The sequence below is a fragment of the Centrocercus urophasianus genome, unplaced genomic scaffold (assembly GCF_019232065.1).
Source record: "Centrocercus urophasianus isolate 14NV4802_14NV808 unplaced genomic scaffold, USGS_Curo_1.0 seq_20, whole genome shotgun sequence".
NCBI lineage: Eukaryota > Metazoa > Chordata > Aves > Galliformes > Phasianidae > Centrocercus > Centrocercus urophasianus.
In genome coordinates this window covers 1,303,298-1,327,476 of record NW_024884756.1, presented here as the reverse complement: position 1 = coordinate 1,327,476, position 24,179 = coordinate 1,303,298, and the positions used below count along the sequence as shown (strand labels likewise).

The window sequence follows — 24,179 nt, the reverse complement described above, 5'->3', positions numbered from 1 at the left end:
ATCCTGTGTTGAGCAGCTCCGATGGATGCTTTTGGTGCAGAACATCATGAGAAGGGATGCTTCTGCTTCTCCAACTTTTCACAGAGACCATAATCTCAGTTCAGAGGCTATAATCATTACCCTCTGGAGTTGAACGTGACCTTTTTTCAGTGTGGTGGGTTGGGATTTGCAGCAATATTGAGTAAACACCAATCCACAATGTCCTTGTGCCAGGCACTGGAGTGATGCAGGGGCAGTCCAGCTGTGCCCCGTAGAATACACAGCTGGAGCATGCAGGGAGAGGATGGGCAGATGGATGTGTGATTTATGGGGTGGACATAGAATCATTGGATGATAGAAACATAGAATGGCCTGGGTTGAAAAGGATCACAATGCTCATCTAGTTTCAAACCCCTGCTGTGTGCAGGTTCACCAACCAGCAGACCAGGCTGCCCAGAGCCACATCCAACCTGGCCTTGAATGCCTGCAGGGATGGGGCATCCACAGCCTCCTTGGGCAACCTGTGCCAGTGCCTCACCACCCTCTGTGTGAAAAACTTTCTTCTAATATCCAACCTAAGCCTCCCCTGTCTCAGTTGGCAGCCAGTGCTAGCAGCAGGTTGATAACAAAAGTGGTGTCATTATTATGTGAGGTTGTGTTTAATGGTGCCATGTTAAGCCATTTTCCATTCAATATATAGAAACACACTGAAGTAAAACATGGCAGAACGAGGAGGAGGTCTCCCTCCAATACTCCCTTTGCACCCACTGCTCTGGGAAGGATCTTGATGAGAACATCAGGATGATGAGGTCATTTATGGAATCAAATACTAGGTTTAATTTGGAGAGCTCCTGATCTGAAAAGCAATTGAATATTGCCAACGTTATTGTAGTTTTGTAGCAGTTCTCCTTAGCAGTGGTGGCTTGGATGTGATTCTCATTCTGCTCATCTGATTCTAAACTGTTGCTTCATTCTTCTCCCTTTCATTTCAAACTGTGAACACTGAAGATTTCTCCTCGTGCCTAGCAGTGTCTAAAGCATTCTTTCTTTGACACCTTGCATACAACAAACGTTTTTCCTCGTCTTGATGCTTTTCTCCTTATCCATCCTTTCTGTCAGGAGAAGCCTTTTGTATCAGAAGCAGCGAGGAAGAAAGAGAGAGAGTTGGTAGCCAAAGAAATGGAGAAGTTTCGGGACTCTATTCAGACTCTGTGCCGCAGTGCCTTTACGCTTGGCAGGATCATGGACTACGTTCAAGAAGACATGGATGCCATGAAGAACGAGTTGCAGGTGTGGCGGCATGAGAACAGACAGCATGCAGAAGCTCTGCAGAAAGAGCAGAGGTGAGCGTGGTCAGGGAAAGTCTGCTTTATCTCTCGAGACAGATCTGTTTCTAGCAGAGGGGAGGGTTTCATTCACTACAAAATGCAAATTTAGCATCAGTCTCTGCTGTGCTTCGGGGAATTTTCTTTGCAGTCAGAATTGTTTTTTGAAGTGTTAAAATCTTTCCAGCTCATGTCCTGCGATGTACACGGCAGCAGCTATGCACGTGTTGAGATGAGATGGGAAGGTTTAACATTCTGCTTTATTTTTTCTTATCACGAATACATGTGGAGCAATGGGGAGGAACAGGTTAGAGGCCTGGTAGGATCTGAGTTCCTAAATCACAAACTGTTTTCTTTGTGCCACTGAAATCTGTGTGTTCTGCAACAGTGTCAGTAACAGCTGTTGTCTGTGCATGGTTTGAATCTAACATCAGAAAGCCAGGAGAATGAAGGTAATATCCCCAAGGAGGTCAAGCCAAGGAAGGGATGCTTCAGCCTTACTTGCCTCACTAGTATGTCTTTTTATTCTCCTTGCAACAGAAGTACCATCCCAATTCCATGTAATCTGATCTTAAAAGTGATCTCAGATACTGAAGATTGATTTTTATCTTCATGGATTCCAATTTAGGTAACTTTGCTGCTCCATGAATTTAATTCCTGCAGAAGCAAGTATGCCACTGAGTGGTATTTTTAGCTGAGTTTTATCTGGGTAGGTAGCAGTGTGTTAATTGTTGGAAGTTTTACAGCTGCTGGCTTAGTGGGGCTGGGGTAGGAATTAGGATTTGGGTTCGCATATAAAGCTTAATGATGTTAATTCCTTGCACTTACATAGCACCTTCTTAAACGGTGGTTGGGCTTAGAATGCAGTACCTCTGCAAAGAGAAAGGAAATGGCACTGGGCTTTATTTTACAGCTGGAGAAACTGAGGCACTGATCTGCTTGCCTTTCCCCAGGCACAGGGAGCAAATCAGCATCACTCCAGCAGAGCCACTCAGCTCCCTTTCACTGCTGCAACATATTACAGCTCTTAGCAGGGATTGCTGTGAGATCCTCATCAGATCAGTGTAGTGCTACGGCTTGTCAGAGCCTTCAGGGAAGAATTACACAGTATCTGACATGAAGAAGGGAATGCTTCCCATATGTAGTGGAATTTGGATGCATTTTTGTGTTTTTGTTGTTTGGTTTGTTTTTTTTTTTTGCTTCTGTGAAAGACAATTGAAGGATCCCATTAGGGAAATGTTAGAATTTCTAGTGATATTTTTTGTGATTTATGCCAGTGGTGTAGAAAGGAGGAGAAATCTAAATAATTATGAGATGCAGACTTTAGCTGGTGAGTCCTCACAGTGACTGGGTAATTCAGAATGACAGCAGGCTAGTTCTGTCCATCAGCTCCCTGGCTGCTAAGCATTATGGAAAGGGGCACGCTGGTTTTAGAGCCAAACAGTCCCATTCCCTTCAGATATATCAGTGTGCTAGTGGTGTTATTAGCATCTAGTTCCTGTGTATTACATTTCCTGTTCTTGTGGGATTGCCTGCCCTTGCCAGCAGCTATTGAGGGGCCAGTACCTTACCTCTTAGATGTCTACTTGCTGTGCTGTGCTGTGCTGCTGGCTCATTGTAGGAAATAGCTGGTATCAGGCCATCAGTCCCCACAGCAATTGTATTTGTTCCTCTGCAATGTGCCTCTCTCCCCTTTGAAGCCTGTTGTGAGGCCTGGAGGGATGGCTTTGCCATGTGCATCATGGTAAGATACAGGAGCCCCAGTAAAAAGTGGGTGTTGTTCTTATGCTCTGTCCTACACAACCAAGTCCCACTTTGTCCCTGAGCCAGGCACTTGCAGCTCTTGGCTGGTAAATAAAAGAAGTGCTTGACACACACTCATGATGGAGCAGAATAACTGCATAGCACAGAGATTTTAACAGCAAAGCTTAGTTAGACAAGAGATTATTGTTTGCTGTTGAACTGTGGGGTGTTTTTTCCTGAACAGTGTTCTTCTTTGTGGTGTTAGCTTTGTCTTTGTGCTTCCCATCCTAAACTTTATTTCAGGAGGGGCGAGCAGAGCTCAATTTCTATGCAAACTTTTAAGTATTGAATGTTCTTGGAGGCTTAAGAAACCTGAAGCAGCATCATGTTTCCGATAACACAACACTTTGTGTCTCTTTCAGCATCACGGACAGTGCTGTAGAACCACTAAAAGCTGAACTGGCTGAGCTGGACCAGCTGATTGAAGATCAGCAAGACAAGATTCGTGCTGTTAAAGCTAATGTTTTAAAGAATGAGGACAAAATCCGGAGGATGGTACTTAGCATAAACCTGTCTTCAAGAAGGTGAAGAAGGGAGGGACAAAAAAAATCCTTGGGACTGATAGACTGATATTCCTACCAAATAAAAATTCTTACCAAATAGTGGAGAAAAGTAAAGATATGCCTTGTTGGGATGTAAAGTGGCTAGGGACTGGGAGCCTAAGAGTTATATAAATTACCATTGATCTTTAGGTGTTGATATTACTGTGGATAAAATTATGTCCATTTGAATACTCAAGGTGCAGAGCTATTAAAATAACTTGTTTGTTTAAATGTGAACTGCTGTTACTCACTTGCCAGGTCTTCACTGTCCCTCTTTCCCTCCATGGCCTGTTGAGCACTGTTTCTGAGCTAGTTCTCTATGCATCTCCTTCCTCCCTTCGTGTCCACTGAGGTTACTTTTCAACATGCTGTTGTGAGCAGGTCAGGGGATTCCTGAATCTTGCAAAGTGAGCTACAAAAGGATGCCACAAGACCAAGAGATAAAGCCTTGTGTCACTTGCAGTTGCTTGCATCGTTACAGAGATGATGTCATGTTTTCAGAGCTATCAGGAATCTTATTAGGAAGGACTGAAAATGCAATACAAGCATCACTGTGTCAGGGAGCAGCAGTACTTTATCTGCACAGGTGTTAATGCCATTTTTATTGCGTGTGTTCATTTGGAAAGGATTAATTTAAGTACCTGCTTCCTCCCAAATGCATGTTCCTGCAACTTTTTGTACATGAATAATAATTCCTCTGTTTTGTTCTTTTTTTATTTAACTGCAGGTGTCTATACTGTTTTCCTAATGACCTCTTGTTTGTAGTTTTTCCTTATTCCTAAATCTGCAAAGTGTGTTAGCATAGACACAACTAAATGACACTGCCCTGAGCACAGAATGCTTTGGTCCCCTGCAAGGCTGTTCCCTTAAGATTTTTACAGTGTGTGAGTACATCCACTCCCATGTTGTTTGGATTATATATGAAGTGGCAGTGTCCTCTTTTTCCTTCCTTTGTGGGCAAAACTAGTTCTGGGTTTCTTTTTTCCTTTCTGATTTTTCCTGATATCCAGGCCTCAAAAAAATCTACCAAAAGGATAACCACCAAATAATGTGAGTATTTAATACTCAAATATGAATGTTTTAAAGGGTTTTACGTGTTTGTTTAAGTAAGTTAGTGGGGAAGATTTTATTTTCCTTCCTGGGTAATCACCTGTGGTTACACCTAGAGGTAGTCTGCCCCAGAACTTGGACTGTGACAGGAATTCAGTGCTTTGGTGATGAAAAGTGACTCATTTTCTAAGCTCAAAGTAATCAACAGCACACTGCACCTAGGAGTTGCATCCTAGCTTTGGTCACTGTAAGGGCAGGATGCTTTGCTGCATGAGGTTTTGGTCAGATTGGAGAGCAAGCAGGGAACTGTGAGAGAGTATGTGAAGTGTCTGTTCCCTTCTGAACAGTACACAGCACTGTGCTCTGTGCTTTTGAATTGTCATCTCAATTTTTAATTTGGTGAAGCAGTATCTCTACAGTAAAAAAGGAGACAGACTCTTTAGTGGGGTCTGTGGTGATAGAACAAGGGGAAATGGTTTGAGAGAGAGGAGATTGAGGTTAGATGTAACTGGAACAGATTGCCCAGTGTTGTGGTTGATGCCCTGCCCCTGGAGACTTTCGAGGCGAGGCTGGATCAGGCCCTGGGCACCCTGATCTGGCTGTGGTGTCCCTGTGCATTGCAGGGGAGATGGACTGGATAGTCCTCAAAGGTCCCTTCCAACTCTAAGGATTCTATGATCCTGTTTTATGTAGAGGCCAGAAAAGCAAGACTCCTGCTGGGAGCTTTTTGTTGCCACCTCCAGCAACTGTGCATTGATTATCACCCAAGTTTGGAGCCTGTCCGCTGTCTTTCAGGTCTGATCACAGCCAAAGGTGTTCATGATGCCCACCACAAACCCCAGGGCTCAGGACTGGTGATGCAGTTTCTCCATGCAGGACAAACGTTGCCTCAGCAGTGCTGGGACTGCAGTGGTGTGACCAGGCTGTGTCCAGCCCCGCGCAGTCTTGACATGGAGAATTTCTTGACCACTGATGACTTCCAGTTCTGAGGTCTGTGCTTTGGGCTTTGTAGCTCCAATAAACATCTGTGCTTCGTGAAGGGGAAGGGAGACACTGTGAGAATAGATACGGATGAGTGTGTCTGCACAGCTGCTTGTGATTCTTGCACATGCTACACTGCCTATGCCTTAAGCTTGCCTTTCAGCTGTGGGTGGTTCATTAGCAAGGGAGACTTTGCTAGTGCAGTGGTTTGGGATTTAAAAAACCCTTACACCGTTAGGCCCCTTTAGAGCTAATGGAGCCTGACAGGTCTGGGAAGCAGGACTTGTACTTCATGACATGCCTAACATTCCTCTCTCTTGTATGGGTCAGGAGGTGGCTGCCAACCCTTCCGGTTTTTAGGATTGGGGAGTGTTTCTCAGGCAGAAAGGTTCAGCTGTTAGCTGGACCCTACCGGAAGGCTGCAGTGAGGTCTTCTCTTGGCTGAACAACAAGCCCAGCTCCCTCAGCCTGTCTCCACAGCAGAGATGCTCTAGCTCTCTCATCATCCTCATGGCCCTCCTCTGGATCCACTCCGTGTTTATAGTGCACTGCAGGTGGGGTTACTGGTGTCAGAACTTACGTGTTTTGTCTCACTCACTCATAAACTAGGAGTCCTTCAGTCTTAAACTCTGCACTTCAGCTACAGGAACACCTCTTCCATCCACTAACGGCCCTCTGGTTTCTCACCCAGCATGAAGGTAGATGCTCTGGATAGCAGACTTTGCATGCTCCTTTTCCCCCAAAATGTCAGTCCTCATTGGCACTTTCCAAGTGCAGTTTCTCTAACTCAACCTGCTTGATCAGTGGCAGAATTTCAGTCTAGTTTTGGCTCTGTTGGCATACTGTCCTGCTTGGAAGTACACAGATGTGTAATTAAGTTTTGCAAATGAATGGCTCTTGCCAGATCTGGCACTCAAATGCTTGTGTTTCAGGCTTTGTGGTAAATGCTCAGGGGTTTGACTGTTTCCAAATGTGAACTTCAGGCTGCCTGCTGATTCAGGAAGACAGTGCTACCATTGCTTACGTCTCGTTATCCTCACCACCCTGGGAAAAAGGAACACCAGCAGTGTTGTTGTTCAGCTTAGAGGTCTGGAATTTCTGCTCACTTGTGTGTAATGTAGGATACCCCATCTCCAATGGAGCTGTGGAGCACACATCCCTGAGTCAGATTTGGGTTCTTCTCCATTGACCTGCTTGCCTGATCTTGCTATAGCTACCTCTGGTTTGGCTCAGCAGTGCTGTGTTGCCATGCTGCAGATCTGAAGACCAGATGGAAACACCTTTTGGCACAGAGTGCTTGCTAAGCCGGGAGGACTGAGAGAGGGACATGTTGTTGCTTCCTCCATAGCATGCTCTTTCTTTCAGCTGTCTACTTGCTGCAATTTTTTGTATTTATTGTTTTGTATTATTTATAATTTATTGTATATTTTTTCTTCCTCTATGAAGTCAGAACAGTTGTGAGGCCTCAAAGATGCTCTCTTGCCTCTTGGCTTACTTTGAGCACATCTTGAAACATAAGAGGGAAAAATGCCAATTACTTTTAAATGCATTAGAATTGCAAAGCTCTGGTATCCTGTGTCTGTAGAGGAAAGCCTGGCATTTGTGAAACCAGCCAACCTGTACGTGATTGAGGGGATGCAGCCCACTGAAAGCTAACTGAAAATTAGCTCCTAAGCAGCTTCACTGCAAAAATTAAAAAGAATCAGAGCTTTTATTTCTCCTCAGCAAGTGCGAAGGTGAGTGCATCTAGTATTCCTAGTGGATTGGGTTGCTGCTGGACATGGAGCGATCTCCAGCTCTCAGGAAGCCCCCCACGGTGCCCAGAGAGCTGCCCACCTGGCCAAGGCACTCCTCTTCTAACACATTTCCTGCCCTGTTTGGTGAGAAAATACGAAAGAAATAACGTATCCGTTTTCCAGCGAGAAATTTAATTAGAAGGAATTAAAAGGTGTAGTTTATAGTTTAATTTAACGCGATGAAAAAAAGGATTGGTTTCCTCCCCCTACTGCCCAAATCCCAAGCTGAGTCGATGGCAGCCAGGCCTCGAATTGCATCCGACGGCCACAGAAGTGAAATGCTTACCAAGAAGAAAAGAGAGAGAGCTTCCACTTCAGATTTATGACTTGTGAAGCAGAGGTTGCACGGGTTAGCGTTAATTTATGTCGCACCGTGTCCCACAGACTTGACTTTGTTGTGTGCCCGGGAATGGGCTGAAAACTGATTTTGTTGGCTGCTTTTACAGGTCACATGCGTGCTTTAGGTTCTATTTTGGGCCACTGAGGCTCTCGGTTTTGTATACACAGTGAAATGTGTGTTCAGACGTGGGGAGTGTGTGCCTGTCCCTGCGAGGCAGGGTTCTCCCGCCCAGGTCGTTTCCCCTTTTTGGCGTTTGTTTGGATTGTGGCAGCAGTCAAGGAGCATCAGGAAGAAAATGAATGCGTGGGGCCTGTTGGTACTGTAGAGTTTTCCCCCTGGTTAAAGTCAGTTCAGCAGCAAATTCTGGTGCTGGGCTGTGTAGGGGAGCCCCTCTGCATGGTGGCCCTCCCTCAAGCGCTTCTGTCACGACTTTTCCAAAGCCACCACTTGCTGTTGAGGTTGAGAACCCAGATGTGGCTTCTTAAGGATCTCTCAGCCTCACAGTAGGCTGATGCAGAGCAGAGCCTCACAGTAGGCTGATGCAAAGCAGTTTTCCTCACACTCACAGTTCCAGTGTCTTTGTCCAAAAGAAACCTTTGGGGAATGCTTACACATCTCAAGCCTTTAGCAGAGCCATTGAGTAGCAGTAATAGTTGAGCTGATTATTTCTCTTCGAGGTGAGAGGTGGGGAAGCCAGGGCCAGTGCACTCACCTTCCTGAGCTTCTGCCATCTGACAGAAGAGCCACTTCCAGTCAACCAGATACAAATGGGAAGGACTTTTATGAATTTAATGGAAAAAGACATATTTTAACAGAGCTCTTTCTGTTTCAGAAGGCTGACTTGGTCTAAAAGGAAATGGATGGGAAATGGTAAAGGCAAGCAGCGTGAAGGAGCTGCACAGTATCTCTCAATTCCTGGGCTGGCAGCCTAGCCACAGGGAGGACTTTCTGGCTAGCAGCTTTACGCTGGATTAGAGGTGCTTAATTTCTTCTGTGCTTTCAGGTTTCTCTGTTTTTGGAACAGTGTCTGCTGGTGCTGGAGACCAAGAGTCGGCTGTGTTTGGGAGGAGCTGGGGATACACAGTGCAGAGCAGAGCTGTCTGCGAAGGAGGAGCTGTTTGGATAAGAAACAGTTGCTTTGAGCAGGAGATTCAGAGCGGCTCTGGCTTTATGCTAGAGAGAAAGGAAGTCTACCTGTCCAATTTAAATAATCTCGGTGGTATTTGCAGCGCACGTTACAAAGCCAGAAGCTGGAATCAACCTGAGGTAAGCCCTGAGTCAGCATCAGTGCGTGGAGCACAGGGACAGGTAAGAACCAGAAGCGACTCTGACAGCTTGTGAGTGAGCAGCCATGCTGGGAGTCCTCCTCACACTCTCCTGTGGGCAGACAAGAACCCTTTAACCATTTGCACTGTTCTTTATTTCTTTATTTATTTTTCTGCAGAGACAATAGTGGCAAGAGAGCTTGAGATGCTTCTCTCTGCAGCATCTCAGGTTGGTCCACTGACCATCACAGTAGCGCTTCACTTTAATGTAGCTCCTGTAAGCAGAGATGGGAAAGAAAGGAAAGAGCTGCTCTAAGTAATGTCTAAGGATTAAGTGGTTTCACATATATATTGACCTGAAAATAACTGTTACAATTGTTAACTTTATGCCAACATGTCAGAAATAGCTGAAGACCTTGTCACCTCAAGACATTGTCACTCCCAAGACCTTGGGACTTGGGAAAGTCCCAAGACATACTGATAAATGATGGCTCTGCCTTTAGGAAAACTGTAAAGCTATGGGCAAGGGTGAGATTGGGAAGCTCTCCACAGGCATATCTAACTCCAGCCTCTACTGGAGCAAGCTGAGACCTCATTTCTCCTGGCATTGTTTTTATAGCCACTTTGGTTCATGGCCACCCATAACCCTATGCTGACCAGCTTACTGCTTAGTACAATGAGTACATCTACACTACTCAAGTTGTTCAAGGCCAGGTTGGATGGGGCTCTGGACAGCCTGGTGTAATATTAGATATGGAGGTTGGTGGCCCTGCATGCGGCAGGGGGGTTGGAGCTTGATGATCATTGAGGTCCCTTCCAACCCAAGCCACTCTGTGATTCTTCAGGTTTCTTGTGACTCATGCCTGCCTTTTTGTGCCCTGAGGTTTGGGAGAAGGACAGAGAAGGCAGGAAAGAAAAAATGTTGCTCCCTTTTTATATGCTAGTAAAGATCTGGAATTCTTTGGCAGCTGATGCGGAGGTTGTCTTTCTTTCAAGAAGACTTGTGTTGTATTTCACTGTACAACCCAGTTGTGTTTGGTCTTTGCTCTGCAATTCTTGCAGGAGGGATTTTCTTCCTGTCGTCTGCAAGTTTTACTCTCCTGTGCTCTCTTCTTGCAGGCCATTCTCTTCCATGAATGTTACTCTCAGAGAAGGGAGGAGAAGAGGGCTGCAAGGAGGGATAGCTATTGTTTAGCTTGGCCAAAGATGCACAGCCCTTTCCAGGCTGTGCAGCTTGATGTAGCAGGAAGGTTTATTTTTTCTGGTCACGCTCAGGGTTTTATTCATGCTTCTTGTTGCTCCTGGCAAGGCAGGAACTGAACAAAAGTACCTCTCTATCTCAGCATGCTGGGCCTTCACTAGTCCAAACAAAAGGATCCTGACAGGCAAAGGGACAGCTGCACCAAGAGACTGACATTTAAAGTGCCTGATCCCGAGCAACCTGGATGCAGTGAAGTGGCTGAGCAGAAAAGAGCCAGGCAGGATTTTTTGACAGCAGCAGGTTTTCAGCATTACGGCTGTGGCCACACTCAAATGGCATGGGAGAAGGCAGAGGAGAGCAGGGATGCCCTCTGGGTGGCCCCAGCATCCTGTGGGGTCCTGGTAGCTGCAGGGGCAGCTCGGCTGAGGAGCGGCTTGTGCCTGAGGCCAGCCTCGCAGCCAGGAGGAATTCACGGCCCCACACAGTGGCTGTGGTTTGCATGTAGGCCTGTGCTGATCAGGGAGGAAGGAGTGGTGTTCTCCTCCAGTTTTAGTGCTCCCTGGGTCTCAGCTTTTCATTCCTGTCCACAGAAGTGTCAAGAAAGGGCTGGTTTTATGTTTAACTCTGTTAGACCGAGGGCTGTAAACTCAAAACCCATGTTAATAGGATACTTGTCTTTAGGAGCCAAGCGGAGGGTGAGAGACCAGGGTCTCTTGCAGCTAAATACTGTTCTATTGTGCTGTGTTTTATATCTGCTGGTAGGAGCGATCAGAAGCTGTGTGGGAACGCGTGTTAAATGTGTTATTACGTTAAAATGTCACTTTCTCAAGTATCATGTGCTGTATTTGCACGGGGCTTGCGGGCTCGCAGTATGCAACTGAGGAGAGCAACTGGAGCGCAACAGGATCACCCGAAGGCATCCAGCTGCCTCCAATGCGGGGCCACGGTGGGGAGACAGCAGCCCAAAAAGGAAAGGAGCATGAACCTCCTCTGCAGGCCTCGGCCTCCATGTCTGCTGCCATCCAAGCCCTGCAACGGGGTGGCTTTGTGGCCACGCGGAGCCGGGTCCCAGCCACCTGCTGGCACTTGTGCAGAAACAGCCAGGGGGAGTGGGAGGCTTCATCGCACTGTTAAAAGGCCACACTGACTTTGGCAAGCGTTGGGTTATTAAGTGCGGATTTCAGTGTCCCATTAAGGATGAAATTTGCTGAGAGGTGGGTTGTGGGAGGTGTCTGCTGGCTGCTGGCGTTCGCTTCCAGCTCGCTCTCATAGCCTGCTCAGAAAATTGGTCCTTATGTGTTTTGTGCAAGTGCAAAGCGCCCTTTCTCGTGTCCAATATTTAAGTTGCATTCCTGCTGTCTCTGCCTCCCTTACTTTGGACACCCATAACTCTGTATACTTACAGTATTTGCTCTGGCTGTCTCCTGGAGCTTGGCTCTCTTTTTGACACCCTTTCTCATTGTTGAAGCTGCAGACATAACTGGGAAAGCCACAAAGGCAAGCAGGCATTTTTGTTGGACAAGAAGCTCAACTTCTGATTCAACAGCTCAGTGACAGTCCTGTTTCTTGCGCTGAAGTTTCCAGGTGGTAAAGACCACTGTGAGATTGTCATACTGCTGCAGCTCTTTAACAAGTGTCCTCTTCTGAGCTGCCTTCTCCAAAGCTTTGGGAGATGGAAACAGACACTCCAAGTGTGTTTCCAGGCTCAAAAGTAGGCATTAATCAGCACTGACACATACATTTGTATGTAATTGGCTCTCATTCCTGTGTAGGCCATTGCCTTAGAAGCCTTGAGGCTTTTTTTGCTGTAATAAAGGAAAAAGAAAGAGAGAAGGTGTTGGACATGACACTGGGTTTTGTCTGGCTGGGCAGATAAACAGTTCTGCTAAAATCCAAAAAAGCAGGCAAGCAAAATCTCAGGATTTGAAAGGGAGTCTTACCACTGGACTCAAAGGAGGAAATCCTGAAGTGGCTCTAGGTTGGAGGCTGTTCAATGACCCCAGCCTTGCACAACAGAAAAGGCATCAAAATAGCAAAGCTGCTTGAAAAGGAGATGGTGGAAAACTGCTGTTGAGTCACAGGACTCGAGGCATCATCTAGCAGACTGGCTAAGCTGCTTACTAATTGTTGAGTGCAGCTTTTGCAGTTAGCCAGAAGGCAGAGTGCCCCAGAGGGCCTCGCAGTTGAAGGAGAGATGGTCAGGCAGGATGGTCAGGAGCCTTACATATAGCCCATCTCTGTGTCCCAGGCTCAGCCTCTCCATTCTTCATATACAATGGTGGTAACAGATCTCCTTTTCTCCCATGCCCTCTTCTCCTATCTTCTTGCAGCTGCAGGCTGGACATCTGGGCTTCCAAGCCAGGGCTCAAAATGAGAAGAGTCTTGTGCCACCAGAAATGCATCTGTGGAGGCGATGAGAGAGACAGCTCTCCTGGAAAGCCTTCACAGGACAGAAGGAGCAATAATTTGGAGGCAGCTTTGGGATTAGGACTGTTCTCTTTGCCGTGTCTGAGGCCCCAGTGGCAGCTTGGAACCGGAGTGCTGTGGTAATAGAAATGAGGACAGATTCAAATAAGACAAGTGATATGTTACCTTTAGCACTGGGGAAAACAGAAATGGCTCAGCAAAGCTGAGACAACATTTCTGGAGCAAAGCAAGGTTTTTTAAACAATTTCCTGATTACTTTGACTGCTTGATCTTACAGCACGAGTATTGCCCTGATGTTATTTTTTTGCATTTCATTTCCTAAGACGTCCTGAAGAGCGGGGAGTGAAAACTAAAATAAAACTTGGCATGTATTTTACAAGCTGTGCTGGCTTCTCCCAGAGTCCCCATCAACCCTTTGAACCACAGCTGCTCAGATAGCTGAGGTCACTGGAAAGGCTCCTACTGACTTCTTATGGGCTGGATTTGAAACTCCTGCAGTGGTGTAGTTGCAAGCTTGCCCAAAAGACCGTTTTGATAGAAGAGCTCCCACAGGCTGCAGTAGATGTCAGGCAAGGCCTGGAAAGGATGGTCAGTTGTCTTCTAAGAGTGTTTGCAGCAGCTCCCAAGCTTTGCTTTGTCCTTCAAGCTCAACATGAAGAAATGTGGTTAGAATTTTTTATTTTTTTATTTTTTAATGGGGAAAGTTGCTTGCCTCAGGCCAAGCAGAAAAAATGTGGAATGGATTTGGATCAAACTTTTTTTTTTTTTTTTTTTTTTTTTAACTTTTGGAATTTTATTTAAAGAAATAATAGTGCCTTGGGCAAGAGCTGAAGCATGGAAAAATTTATCCCAAAAGGTGGATGCTTTGTGAAATTATAAGCGTGTGAAAACAGGTGGTTAAACTGAAATGGTTTTACAGATTGAAGCACAGAAGGTGCTACCAAAAACCTGTTATAAATCCTGAACTGAACTCTTCTTGAAAGGCCGAGGTAGAAGAACAGGCCATCAGCAAGTAACCTGAACCACTACCAAACCCACAGGCGACTCAAGAACCAGTAAAGACGCCAAGCAAAATGAGAAGAGGCTTTCTGAAAGGTCAGCAAGGGAGCCAAGTCCAGGCCCAGGCTTCAGTATATAAACTCAGTCTCAAAAACGACACCCTAGTGACCGACGTCTGGCTGGGACAAATTTTACATACAGCACCTGATCCAAAGTCAGTGGCAAGTGCTTTGTGATCTCCTCAGCGTTGGATCGGGGCTTTAAACGTGCAGCCAGGAAGAAAAACATATAAGCACTGTGTTTCAGCACGCTGAAGGGTAGACAAAGAGCAAGAGCCAAAATCACAGTGCCTTTTGCCGTGAGAAGTGGTGGACGTATTGCTGAGGGTGGAAACACTGAGAGGAGCCCTGTCTGTTCTATTCTTGGTCTGCACAGTAGTTGACTGAATGGTTTCCAAGCACAACGCGAGGCTCTCACTGTCCTCTTTACTATGAACCAAGTTCCTACTGGAGCCCAGCACCTCAGGAGCACGTCTTCTGGACAGATTCACCTAAAATAAATAAGGAAATTCAATTAGTGAAATGTTATGTGAGTGAAAGCTCCTTTCTCTTCAGATGAACATGCCTCTGTGTGTGTGTGCGTGTATGTTCCAAAGGATGCTTGACTCCATAGTCTATTCTGGGAGACTGTCTATTGCTCTATCTGTTCTTCACATATCCTAGCAGAAATGAAGGCCATCCCCATTTATGCCTGACTCCCCTGAGCTCAGCTTTGTCTCGGTGAGGTCCTCCCAGAGGGCACAGCAGCCAGGGGCAGTGGGGCTCCAGCCCCACACTTTGCTCCCAGCTCCGTTATTAATGTGTGTTGGTGCAGTGCTTTCAGGCTCGCCAGGTCGCCAGGAATGAGCTGATTGCTGTCGTGTTACTAAAATGTAAGTGTGATTATGAAGTGTTATGATATATGGTCTGCAGAGTTTTACAGCTGTGTCTTAAAAGGCTCATAACATGAGGGGGAAAAAAAAAAAGAGTGGGAAGGGGAGGGCTTAAACTAGAAGACAGAAATACAGTCAAATTAAGGAGTACAATGGCATTGCTAATTAAAACCCCTTGGAGAGAAGGGAGGAAGGAAATGACCTAACTCCCAGGGCTGACACAGGGTGGTTATTGCCCAGGGAGAAAGTGAAGGAAAGGCAAGCCAGAGGCTGGAGGTGAGACCTGGGTGATAGGAGATAAGGCCTTAAGCTCTTTTTCCACTGCCATAGAGGAAGATAGAACCAACCACAGAGACTTCACCAGTTGTCCAAACCCTTTGGTGCGTGGAAAGCAGTAATGAGGACTTCAACCAAGGCAGAGAGTTGCAACCTCAGTGCCGGCTGTGTGCACCTCACTTTGGTACAGAATAGTGTGCTGGCATCTTCCTGGAATGACAGTGTGCTCCATGAGAGCCTTGCAAGGGCTTCCACCAGACCTTGTGTACAGACAGGGTTACCAAGTGTCTGGGCTGTAAATTACAGATTGTTTTGCTGTGTAGCAGTGGAAAAAGAGTTTGGAAAGAGAAATCATGAGAGAATTCATAAATGAACATGATGCTCATCGAAGCCAAACCTGGACAGTTGTTTTCATCAGTACGAAAGAAGTTTAAGTTTGCCTTTTTCCTGAAGTAAGTTGTTTTTCTATGCACTCGTGAGATAAAAATAATCTGAATTTGTCCTGTTGTCTTATCCTTTCTTCAGATATCCTCCACAGAAGTGCAGGACCCTATGACTGTGCTTTGAGCCCTACAACTTTGTCTTCTGTCCCTTCAAAGCAGGATGAGTCTTGAGGTCTCCTCACCAGCCTCTCCAAGCAGGACCTTATTCTGCCACCTGGTATCAGAGCAGCACCTCTCATTCCGAGGCAACAGTGGCACATCACCTGTTGGGCAAGTAACTGTTCAACCAGTCAGCCTTCCTCTTTGTGTGTCCAAGCCTGGTGAAATGGTGAAGTGAGGATGGTGAGGCCCTGGCACAGCCTACCTGGGGAAGCTGTGTCTGCCCCATCTCTGGCAATGCTCAAGGCCAGGCTGGATGGGACTTTGGGCAGCCTGGCCTGTAGGAGGTGTCCTTGCCCATCGCAGGGGTTAGGGCTGGGTGGGCTTTAAGGTCCCTTCCAACCCAAACTGAGTCTATGAAGAAAAATAAAAGCTTTCCCAGAAAGCATGAGCATGACATGTCAGTGTGAATCGTGCTGCGAGGGGACAGGATGCACTGTTTCAGCCTTTGGCCTTGCTTCCAGAGAGGGGACTCCAGAGAGCTCCATGCCATTTATTCTTGCCTTGGCTCTAATCTTGGCTTTTTCCTTCAAAGCAATCCAACTGGAAAGTGTGTAGGAACTGCTAGTCTTCCTGTTCTCCATTTTATCCATTCAACAGAGTCTCCTCCACTCTCTTTGGATTTTAGTAGTTAATTAGGTGAGTCAGTACTTCCTGGTCATAGGCATGACTTCAGCACCTGATGTGTAAGGTTCAGAGCCTTTCAAGATGACTTCAGTCCACCATCCAGATTTTCTTAGAGCTAAGTATGCATAGATGAGCCTTTTTTTTTACATGCAGCCTTAGAGCTGTTGGATTACACAGCTCCATACAGGTTGGTCCAAAATCCAGATAAATTTAGATCAGACATCAAGTCCTGCCAAAGACTTACAGATCAAAGCAAGAAGAGTGCTGGCATGGGAACGCAATAGCATTCACTACATTGGCTTCCTCTCCAGCTCAGCAATGGATCTCTTTCAGTTTGAGGCAGGCCACCTCCTTCCCATTGCTTGGTTTAAATGGCTTTGTACATCATCTTTGTGCACTGTTTGCAGCAGTGGAGCAATGATGCAAACAGAGATCAATAATAATAGTAGAGAAGAATTAACAGGGGCTAATAATGACTTTGTCAGTTGGAGATTTGCTTTCATATGAGACTGTCTTTCCCTCCCTGTGTTACTCGCCTACAGCACTTTCTGAATGTTTCTTAAGTGTACTTGGCAGAATGAAATGCCATTCCACATGTTGTGGCATTGATAGACTCCTTTTACTGAAGTTAAAAAATGGTCCTTACAGACTCATTTGTGGTACTGCTAATGCACTGTCTCAAGTGAGCAGTGAAAATAACGTGTCACCACAAGGCGTAAGTAACCAGGACAGCTTTTTAAAGCAGGCAAAGCTGATCTGCCTTACCTGCTCGTGGGAAAGCTAATTTTTCTGTACTTTACTGAATTTTTCCTACATCTAAAATGACACCAACTCTTTCCCCCTGTGCTCTGAAAGGATGTAATTTTTGAGATGGATGAAACCTGACAGCAGTGGGAGCGGAAGTACACAGCACTGATCAAAATCTGCTTTCAGCAATCCACACTGCGTTTACTTCTCTTTGTCTAAGGATGGAAAGGAAAAGGAAGAGGACATTTCTGATACAGGATCTGTCAGCACAGCATGTTTGGCCTCAATTGGTGCCAGGGGAGATTCAGGTGGGACATGAGGAAAAATTTAACCTCTGAAAAGAGCGGTCAAGTGCTGGAATGGGCTGCCCAGGGAGGTGGTGGCATCACCATCCCTGTGGGTGCTCAAGAAATGTTTGGATGTTGAACTGAGGGACATGGTTTAGTAGGAAATGTTGGTGGTAGGTGGACGGTTGGGCTGGGTGATCTTGGAGGTCTTTTCCAACCTTGGTGATTCTATGTAAGCTGTGGTCAATTTCAAGCCAGAAGCCAGTCAGCCTAAGATAATTAGGACAAAAGATGATGTGGAATGTGATGATTTCAAATGATACTGTGTTCCTGTAAGCTGAAAGTCTATCACTTATTAAGGCAACTCTTAACATCAGAAACTTTCAACCTCATAAACTTTTCTTCGAGGACCACACACAAACCTGGAGCAAGTTTCCAGCCATATAACTGGTCACTCTAATGCAGTCCAGAGTCTGGAAAGGACAACTGCCTCTTCTCTCGTTTAACTTGAGCCTAATTACATGTTGCGTGTCACTGTCACGACTCCTAGTGCATCCCCTTTGCTGTAGAACTGGCCTCCGGGTCCTCGGGGAAAGAACAGGCTTTCCCTTGGCCAAGGAATGAAACCTTGCTAACTGCTAACTCCTGAAGATCAGGATGAAGTTAGAAAGTGAAATGATACTTGCAAGTCCCAGAAATGAGGAGTTTAAGGGTGAGAAAGGGGCTGTGTGCTGGAGTTTCCAGCTGTCTCTGTCACTTCCGAGGGGAAAGAAAGAAACTCACAAGCCTGACCAAAGCCTTTCCTGGAGGATCTGTTCCCTGGGAATTCTCACTTTGATGGCTGTGAAATCCATAAAGTTTTTCTTCTTGTATGTGGGAAACTGAAGTTAAGATCCAGTGGGGCTGTCCTTGGTTAAAGAAATGATGGTAAATATAACTTGCAAATGCAACACCAAACGTGGGCACATAAATCAACACCTGAAGTGCCCGTTTATATAGGCTGCCTCCTTCCTGGGGGGCTGTGGAGGAGTCATCCTGCAAGCAAAACCCCATCGAGCAAGAGGAGGCAAAGTCCCATCAAGATATGACTTCACAAATCCATCAGCAATTTCATTTCAGAAGAGATACAAGGATTTAATACAGCTGTCAGCAGCATTCTTCAGGTCGCACTGCTGCATGAAAGAGAGTGTTAGAACCTGGGACTTAAACTAAACAGATTTCCTATAGGAAACACACACAAAATTACATTGCTTCTAAAGTTACTTTTATAGACATTTTCCCTGAGAAGTATTTCTCCCTGGAAAAATAAATTCACAGGATGTAATTAAAACAGCTATATGTGTACACTGGAGTGGCCCCCTTTAAGTGCTTCACCAAATGCACCACTAAATAAAGGAATGAAAGCCAGCTTTGTTTAAATCTATTAATAACAATATGTATTAATTATAAAATGAGACATTGTTCTCTTAGTTTATGGTTATGAAAATAGCCTTTAATACGGCTGAGAGTGGAGTACTCAGCTTTGCAGTTGTCTGCACTGTTAGCAAGGCTTTGAAAATCTGCCACAATCTGCTTCTTTTCCTTGTCACACCCTGACCTGATAAAGGCAATAGGTATCAGATTCCATGCCCTTTAGATTCTGGTAGTAACTGGGTGTTGGTGAGTTTGTTTTCATCTGCTTTTCTTGCCCTTTTCTCTGTTTTTAGCTCCTTTTTTTTTTCTTTCATTTTCTTGAAAAAGTATTAAACTTTAACACACTGCATTCTGTTGCAGTTTGACTCGGAGCTTTGGGGAATGACTGCTGAAGAGGTTTGTAGTGATCCATCTCCACTCTGAGAGGGAGCGTTGCTGCTGCTCAGTGCACCTAGATAATTAAGGATAATAATTAGCTTGCCCCCATGCCCCAGTCCAGCACAGCTACTCTGCCTCCCTTGCCATTACTCCACCAGCAGGGCTGTATAACACGACGCTGCTGACCTGAGGAAGGGATGCTGATGGTACTCAAATCAGGTGCAAGTAGCTGGATGGCTTAGAGATGCTTTTCATGTTTTAGCATCTTGTGGAGTTACCTGTCATCTCCCATAGCCCTTGCTGATGCAGGATCATTGCTCTGCCATTTTGGGGAGCAATTTGGCTGGCCTCATCTGCTGGAGGGAATTGGTGCAGTGCAAAGGAACGTCCCAGCTGCTACTCTGCTCTTCTGTGTAGGTCATCTCTTGCTTTGCTATACCTGGTTGGATACCTTTTATTTTTTCTTATAGTGTCAATTTGAGTTGGAAAGGACCTTTAAAGGCCATCTGGTTCAACTACCCTGCAATGAACAGAGAGACATCTACAGCTGCATCAGGTGCTCAGAGCCCCGTCCAGCCTGGCCTTGAATGTCGCCAGGGATGGGGCAATTCTTCCATTACTTAGTTTCAACCTTCATCCTTTCCTGCTAGCAATACAAGCTAGAAGTCAAAGAGTAGAGTGGCACCTGTAAAATGTTTCGTATTTGCTATATTGCTATCCTGATCCCTACAAAGCATTTCCATGTCTTTCAGGCAGGAATGGCTGCGTTCTGTGTCTTTCTCAGTCGGAGCACGGAGCAGAGAGATGTTTCTAATGCAACACCAGTGCTGGACCCCTTTGCAAAGGGCCAGGTAAGAACTTGGGGTCATTTGTTAGAAGAAATGTTGCATCACTGTTAAGCCTAGAGAAGGAGACACTGTAAGAAGGATTATCAGAACAGCCAATGTGCTTTCTTTACTGGAAGTTTTGGTAGCTGAGGCATTTTAAATAGCCTCCCCAGAGCTCCTTCCAGTTGGGGAAAAAAACAAAACAACAAAAACCAAAAAGAGACAAAAGGAGCACAGCAAAAATGAACAGAGATTGATCTGAAGTGCCTTGCAATAGAAACCTCTTCCCCAGGAAGGATGGGAGCAGGGAAAGGAGCTGAGAGTCCATTTTCATTTTCTAATTAGCCCTGAGCTGCCTCTCCCTGCCACGACCAGACAAAGCTGGGCCAGGGAGCGCTGCCCGGGAGCCACTTTGGAGCTGTGCAGCATCACTGCATGGGAGTGGGGAAAACAACTGGGGAAATGTTTTATGTTCACGCTCTACCTCGGAGGTGGGCCCGTGTCCAGAGCGTACGGTAAAACACGCAGGAATGCCGCTGCTCAGAAACACGCTCGTAATTCTTATGCCCCTCTTTCCAAAAGACACCTTTCTTCATTTAATTGTTCTAAAACCGCAGCATGTTCGCATTACCCTCTGCGGAAATTACATCTAAGAATGACTTTGTAGTTTCTTTTTTTAGTGTTGCGAGTGGAACAGGGGGTTGCTCTTGCTTTGTTTAGTTTCCCTAAATCCCTCTCACCGTAACAGCCAGAGGCTTCTTTTTCCCTTTTATTCTCCTAGGACTCAATTCAATAAATATACATCCGGCTCCTTCCCAGGCATCGTCTGGCTTAATGAAATTGTGCTAGGCACTTCCAAGACAAGGATGTTTATTTTTCTCCGCTGATTTGGTTAGGCTGGCCTCGGCCCCGCGTGCCCGCAGAGCTGCTCCATAAAGAGACCCTTGTGATTGCACGGGGATGCTGTGTCAGCCGGTGAGCGCCTGCACTCACTCAACACGGGGATTCTTTTACTTCGGAGCCGGAGTTGGGCGGGTGGCTGTATTTTCTATATACAACACAGAGGGAAAAAAAAGCACGCCGAGAGCACGGTGTTAAGGTGCGAAAGTCAAGCACTCGCAAGGCAGATATGGCTAGAACTGTCTGGAGAGCAGGCTTAATTCATCTGTTTATGTGAGCACATTATGAAACTCTCCTATTTTTTGCCCAGTCCCGCGCTTGTCTTTAAGTTATGGCATTTTCCAGCTTTTGCCAGAACTTTCTACCTTCACAACCCAACACCCTGGCCTGTTCCTGGATGCTGTGGTGAGGTTAGAGGTGTAGACACTGCCACAGTGGACATGGGGAGCCATTTATCACTTACAGAATTATTCAGGTTGCAAAAGAGCCTTAAGATCACCAAGTCCAGCCATCACCGAACGCTACCCAGCCCACCAATAAGCCACGCTCCTAAGCATCATGTCCATACATCTCTTAAATGACTCCAGGGATGGGGACTCCCTGGGCAGCCTTTTCCAACGCCTGACTACTTTTTCCATGAAGAATTTCTTCCCGATAACCAATCTAAGACCCTCCTTGATGATGTTTCCTCACATCCTACATGTTATCAGCGTCCCACAAGTTTGTTCTCCAGTGCTGGCAGCAAACCTCATTTTAGACAGGGTCTGCATTCTGAGTCACTGGCTGCTGAACCTTCAGCCCTAGGTCATGCCTACTGGTTGGCAGCCCTGCACATAGCAGGGGGCTTGGAACTGGATGATCTTTGAGGTCCTTTTCAACCCAGGCCATTCTATGATTCTGTGATTTTGCAACTGCCTGAAATGTCTCAGAGTTCCTCGGCGATGGCATGAGCTGCTCAGAGAAAAGGATATTTTGCTGTTTTCCTGCTGTGGCTTCTCCTCAGCTCAGCCCAGGCTGTTTTATAGGCTCCATCCCACTGGCACACTTCAGTTCCAGCTGTCAAGACAACCTTATAGAGAAGGTCTATATCACAAAGCCATCCCTCTTCTTTGGATGTCCATCTCTTGAGCAGAGGTAGGCCTCCCTCCGCAGTAGGCTGGAGACTGTCAGAGGGATAGGCCATAGGAGCCATCACTCATCAATAGGGAAGGCCAAAAAACACCTCCTGCTTATATCCTGTCCACCTCTCCCGAAGCCTCACATTTGGAGGGCTGAGTTTGGCTGTGCTGATGTCACTGAGCACCCTGCAGCACCCATAAAATACCCGTGCTTGGACATTTCCTGAGCCAGCAACACCAGTGCCATAAGGCTCCTCAGTAAAGCTGTCAGCTGTCTCCAGACAAGTTCAAACACTTCAGGCTGCAAGTCAGAGTTTCAGCCAACAGATGTGAAGTACGATCTCTCTTTGTGTCAGGAGACAGTCAGTGCTTTGAGACGTTCTGCATCTTTCCATGCAATAAATAATAAAAGCTTGGCCAATCGCCATTTGGGCGAACCGATGCAGAAAAGCCAGGTGCATTCAAATGCCAGTAGTTCAGGGTGATTCCTGTTCTCTTCGGCTCTGCTGGCGGTTACTCACAGAACAAACCATTTTCTTTGCCTGAGAAACCTTCGATCAAAGCCACGAGGGAGTTTGGAAATCTCCATTTTCATATTTAGAGGGAGATGGTTGCTCAGGGAGCATCAGCGACCTGCCTGAGCTCATGTAGTGAGGGGCAGGAGTGGGAAACCTGCATTGTATTAGTGGCGTATCCTGCTTTCCTCCTACTTACACTGTCCTCAACTTGTTCAACTACAGCCTTGCTTTGAAAAGAGCTGGTCTTGCTGCTTTCAGTTAGACTCGCTTCCTAGTTTGCTCATGATGAAATGTTCGATGGCTATCAATAAATATGATTTCTTTCATGTTAGGCTCTCTTCTTTTTAGTTCTGCAAAACTACCAAATATTTCAATTAGGGCAGTTTCTCTATTCAGCTGAGGATGGAAGCAGCACAACAAGTTCCAGTCTACCAAAAGAGTGGGTGAAACCAATGGACTAACTGTAACTTTGAACAAACTTTTGACATTTTTTGCCTAGGAGCTTACCTACATTTTCAATGCTTTCAGCAAAGTGAAGGACAAATATTCCCATTCCCAGCAAAATTGCATCATGGTCTCTTTTTTTCCTCTGTATGGGGATTAAATCTGGTCACATTTGAGCCAAAGCAAGGGGAAGGTTCAGCTCCCAGTGACGTGGGGAAAGCTGCAGAGAAGTGTTTTGCACATGTGCTGGGCATTAGAAATGAAATTTTCTGTTCCCCCATCTCTTAGAGTGGCTTTCTTCCTGCTCTCGCTTTTCTTTCAGGTACTTCTGCTACACAGTCGTGAAAGAAGTTTTCCAAAGGACAAAGAAGAGAAGAAAAAAAAAGAAAAAAGAAGAAAAAAAGATTTCTAGTTTGATTTTCCTATCAAAATCAGAGTACTTTTGTCTTCAAAGTCCCTAGTGAGATTGTGGGAAGTTTGACTGAGTTGTTCCTGCGTGACTCATTCCTCAGCAGCTCTTTGCTGTCAATGGAAACTTGTCCTCAACAGATTTTATGTTATTTTCTAATCTGCCTGCAAGGAGGTGTTTTGTTTGTTGACTGAGGTGAAGGAGGTGCCTGTTTCTCCTTTGGGTATTCCCACATCTACCGTCAGAGGAAGGCTCTAGATGGCAATTTCTCCCAGCAAATGGTGATGTTGGTGTTTCCACCTGCCATCTCCTGCTCAGATGTGGCCTGCAGTTGCTGCTGCTGATGGCCTGATCAGAGTAATGATACCCACCAGCATGCCTGCCCCAAGCACCTGATGGAAGGTCAAAATGCATAAAAATACAGCTTATGCATTGGTCTTCTCCACGAAGACAGTCATATTAATGTATGTTAAGACAGATGCACAGCACTATTAGCTTTCTGCACTTCTATAAATTCATTCCAGCTTAACAGGCACCATGTAACCCACCTGATGACTTCTTTGTGATTACAGCTCCAATCCTAATGGCAATCTTGGATGCTATAATTAAGATCGCCTCTCATTTCTCATTGCTGGTTTCTGTTGCAGCCACTTATTAATATACATCTTCATGTCCACTACAGAAACTACATAAATACCACAGAAAACTGTTGAGCTCTGCAAAAAGAGGGAAAGAGGGGATTTCCCCCCTCCCTTCCCCACAGATGCATTTATCACCAGGGCAACTTGACTTCAGCATTCACTAAAAATTGAAGTTGTTGGCTTAGATCCAGGAAGAGAGTTTTATAGACTGAGCTAAGTGTGAATTACAGTAACAGCAATGACTTCTTTTCTCTTCTCTTCTCTTCTCTTCTCTTCTCTTCTCTTCTCTTCTCTTCTCTTCTCTTCTCTTCTCTTCTCTTCTCTTCTCTTCTCTTCTCTTCTCTTCTCTTCTC

The 24,179-nt window shown here is 45.8% G+C and overlaps 2 protein-coding genes across 11 annotated transcripts in view; both read left to right on the top strand.

The window, feature by feature from the left end:
- The window catches only part of TRAF3IP1 (TRAF3 interacting protein 1), a 37,551-nt gene extending 33,665 nt beyond the window's left edge, over positions 1 to 3,886 (top strand). For all 3 annotated transcript variants that reach the window (XM_042822509.1, XM_042822507.1, XM_042822508.1), the window contains 2 exons: positions 1,099 to 1,322; positions 3,470 to 3,886. In XM_042822509.1, coding sequence (XP_042678443.1) covers positions 1,099 to 1,322; positions 3,470 to 3,635 — 390 coding nt within the window. In that variant the 3' untranslated portion in view covers positions 3,636 to 3,886. The remainder of the gene's footprint in view (positions 1 to 1,098; positions 1,323 to 3,469) is intronic.
- A 4,287-nt stretch (positions 3,887 to 8,173) lies between these two features.
- The window catches only part of ASB1 (ankyrin repeat and SOCS box containing 1), a 34,400-nt gene continuing 18,394 nt past the window's right edge, over positions 8,174 to 24,179 (top strand). Inside the window, exons 1-3 of one of the 8 annotated variants that reach the window (XM_042822247.1) lie at positions 8,174 to 9,082; positions 15,441 to 15,628; positions 19,722 to 19,820. In XM_042822247.1, the coding sequence (XP_042678181.1) occupies positions 15,519 to 15,628; positions 19,722 to 19,820 (209 nt within the window). In that variant the 5' untranslated portion in view covers positions 8,174 to 9,082; positions 15,441 to 15,518. Of the gene's footprint in view, positions 9,083 to 11,279; positions 14,640 to 14,756; positions 15,629 to 16,832; positions 17,200 to 19,242; positions 19,383 to 19,721; positions 19,821 to 24,179 lie in introns of those variants that run through there. The other 7 variants (XR_006169439.1, XM_042822244.1, XM_042822249.1 and 4 more) reach the window with 7 other exon arrangements.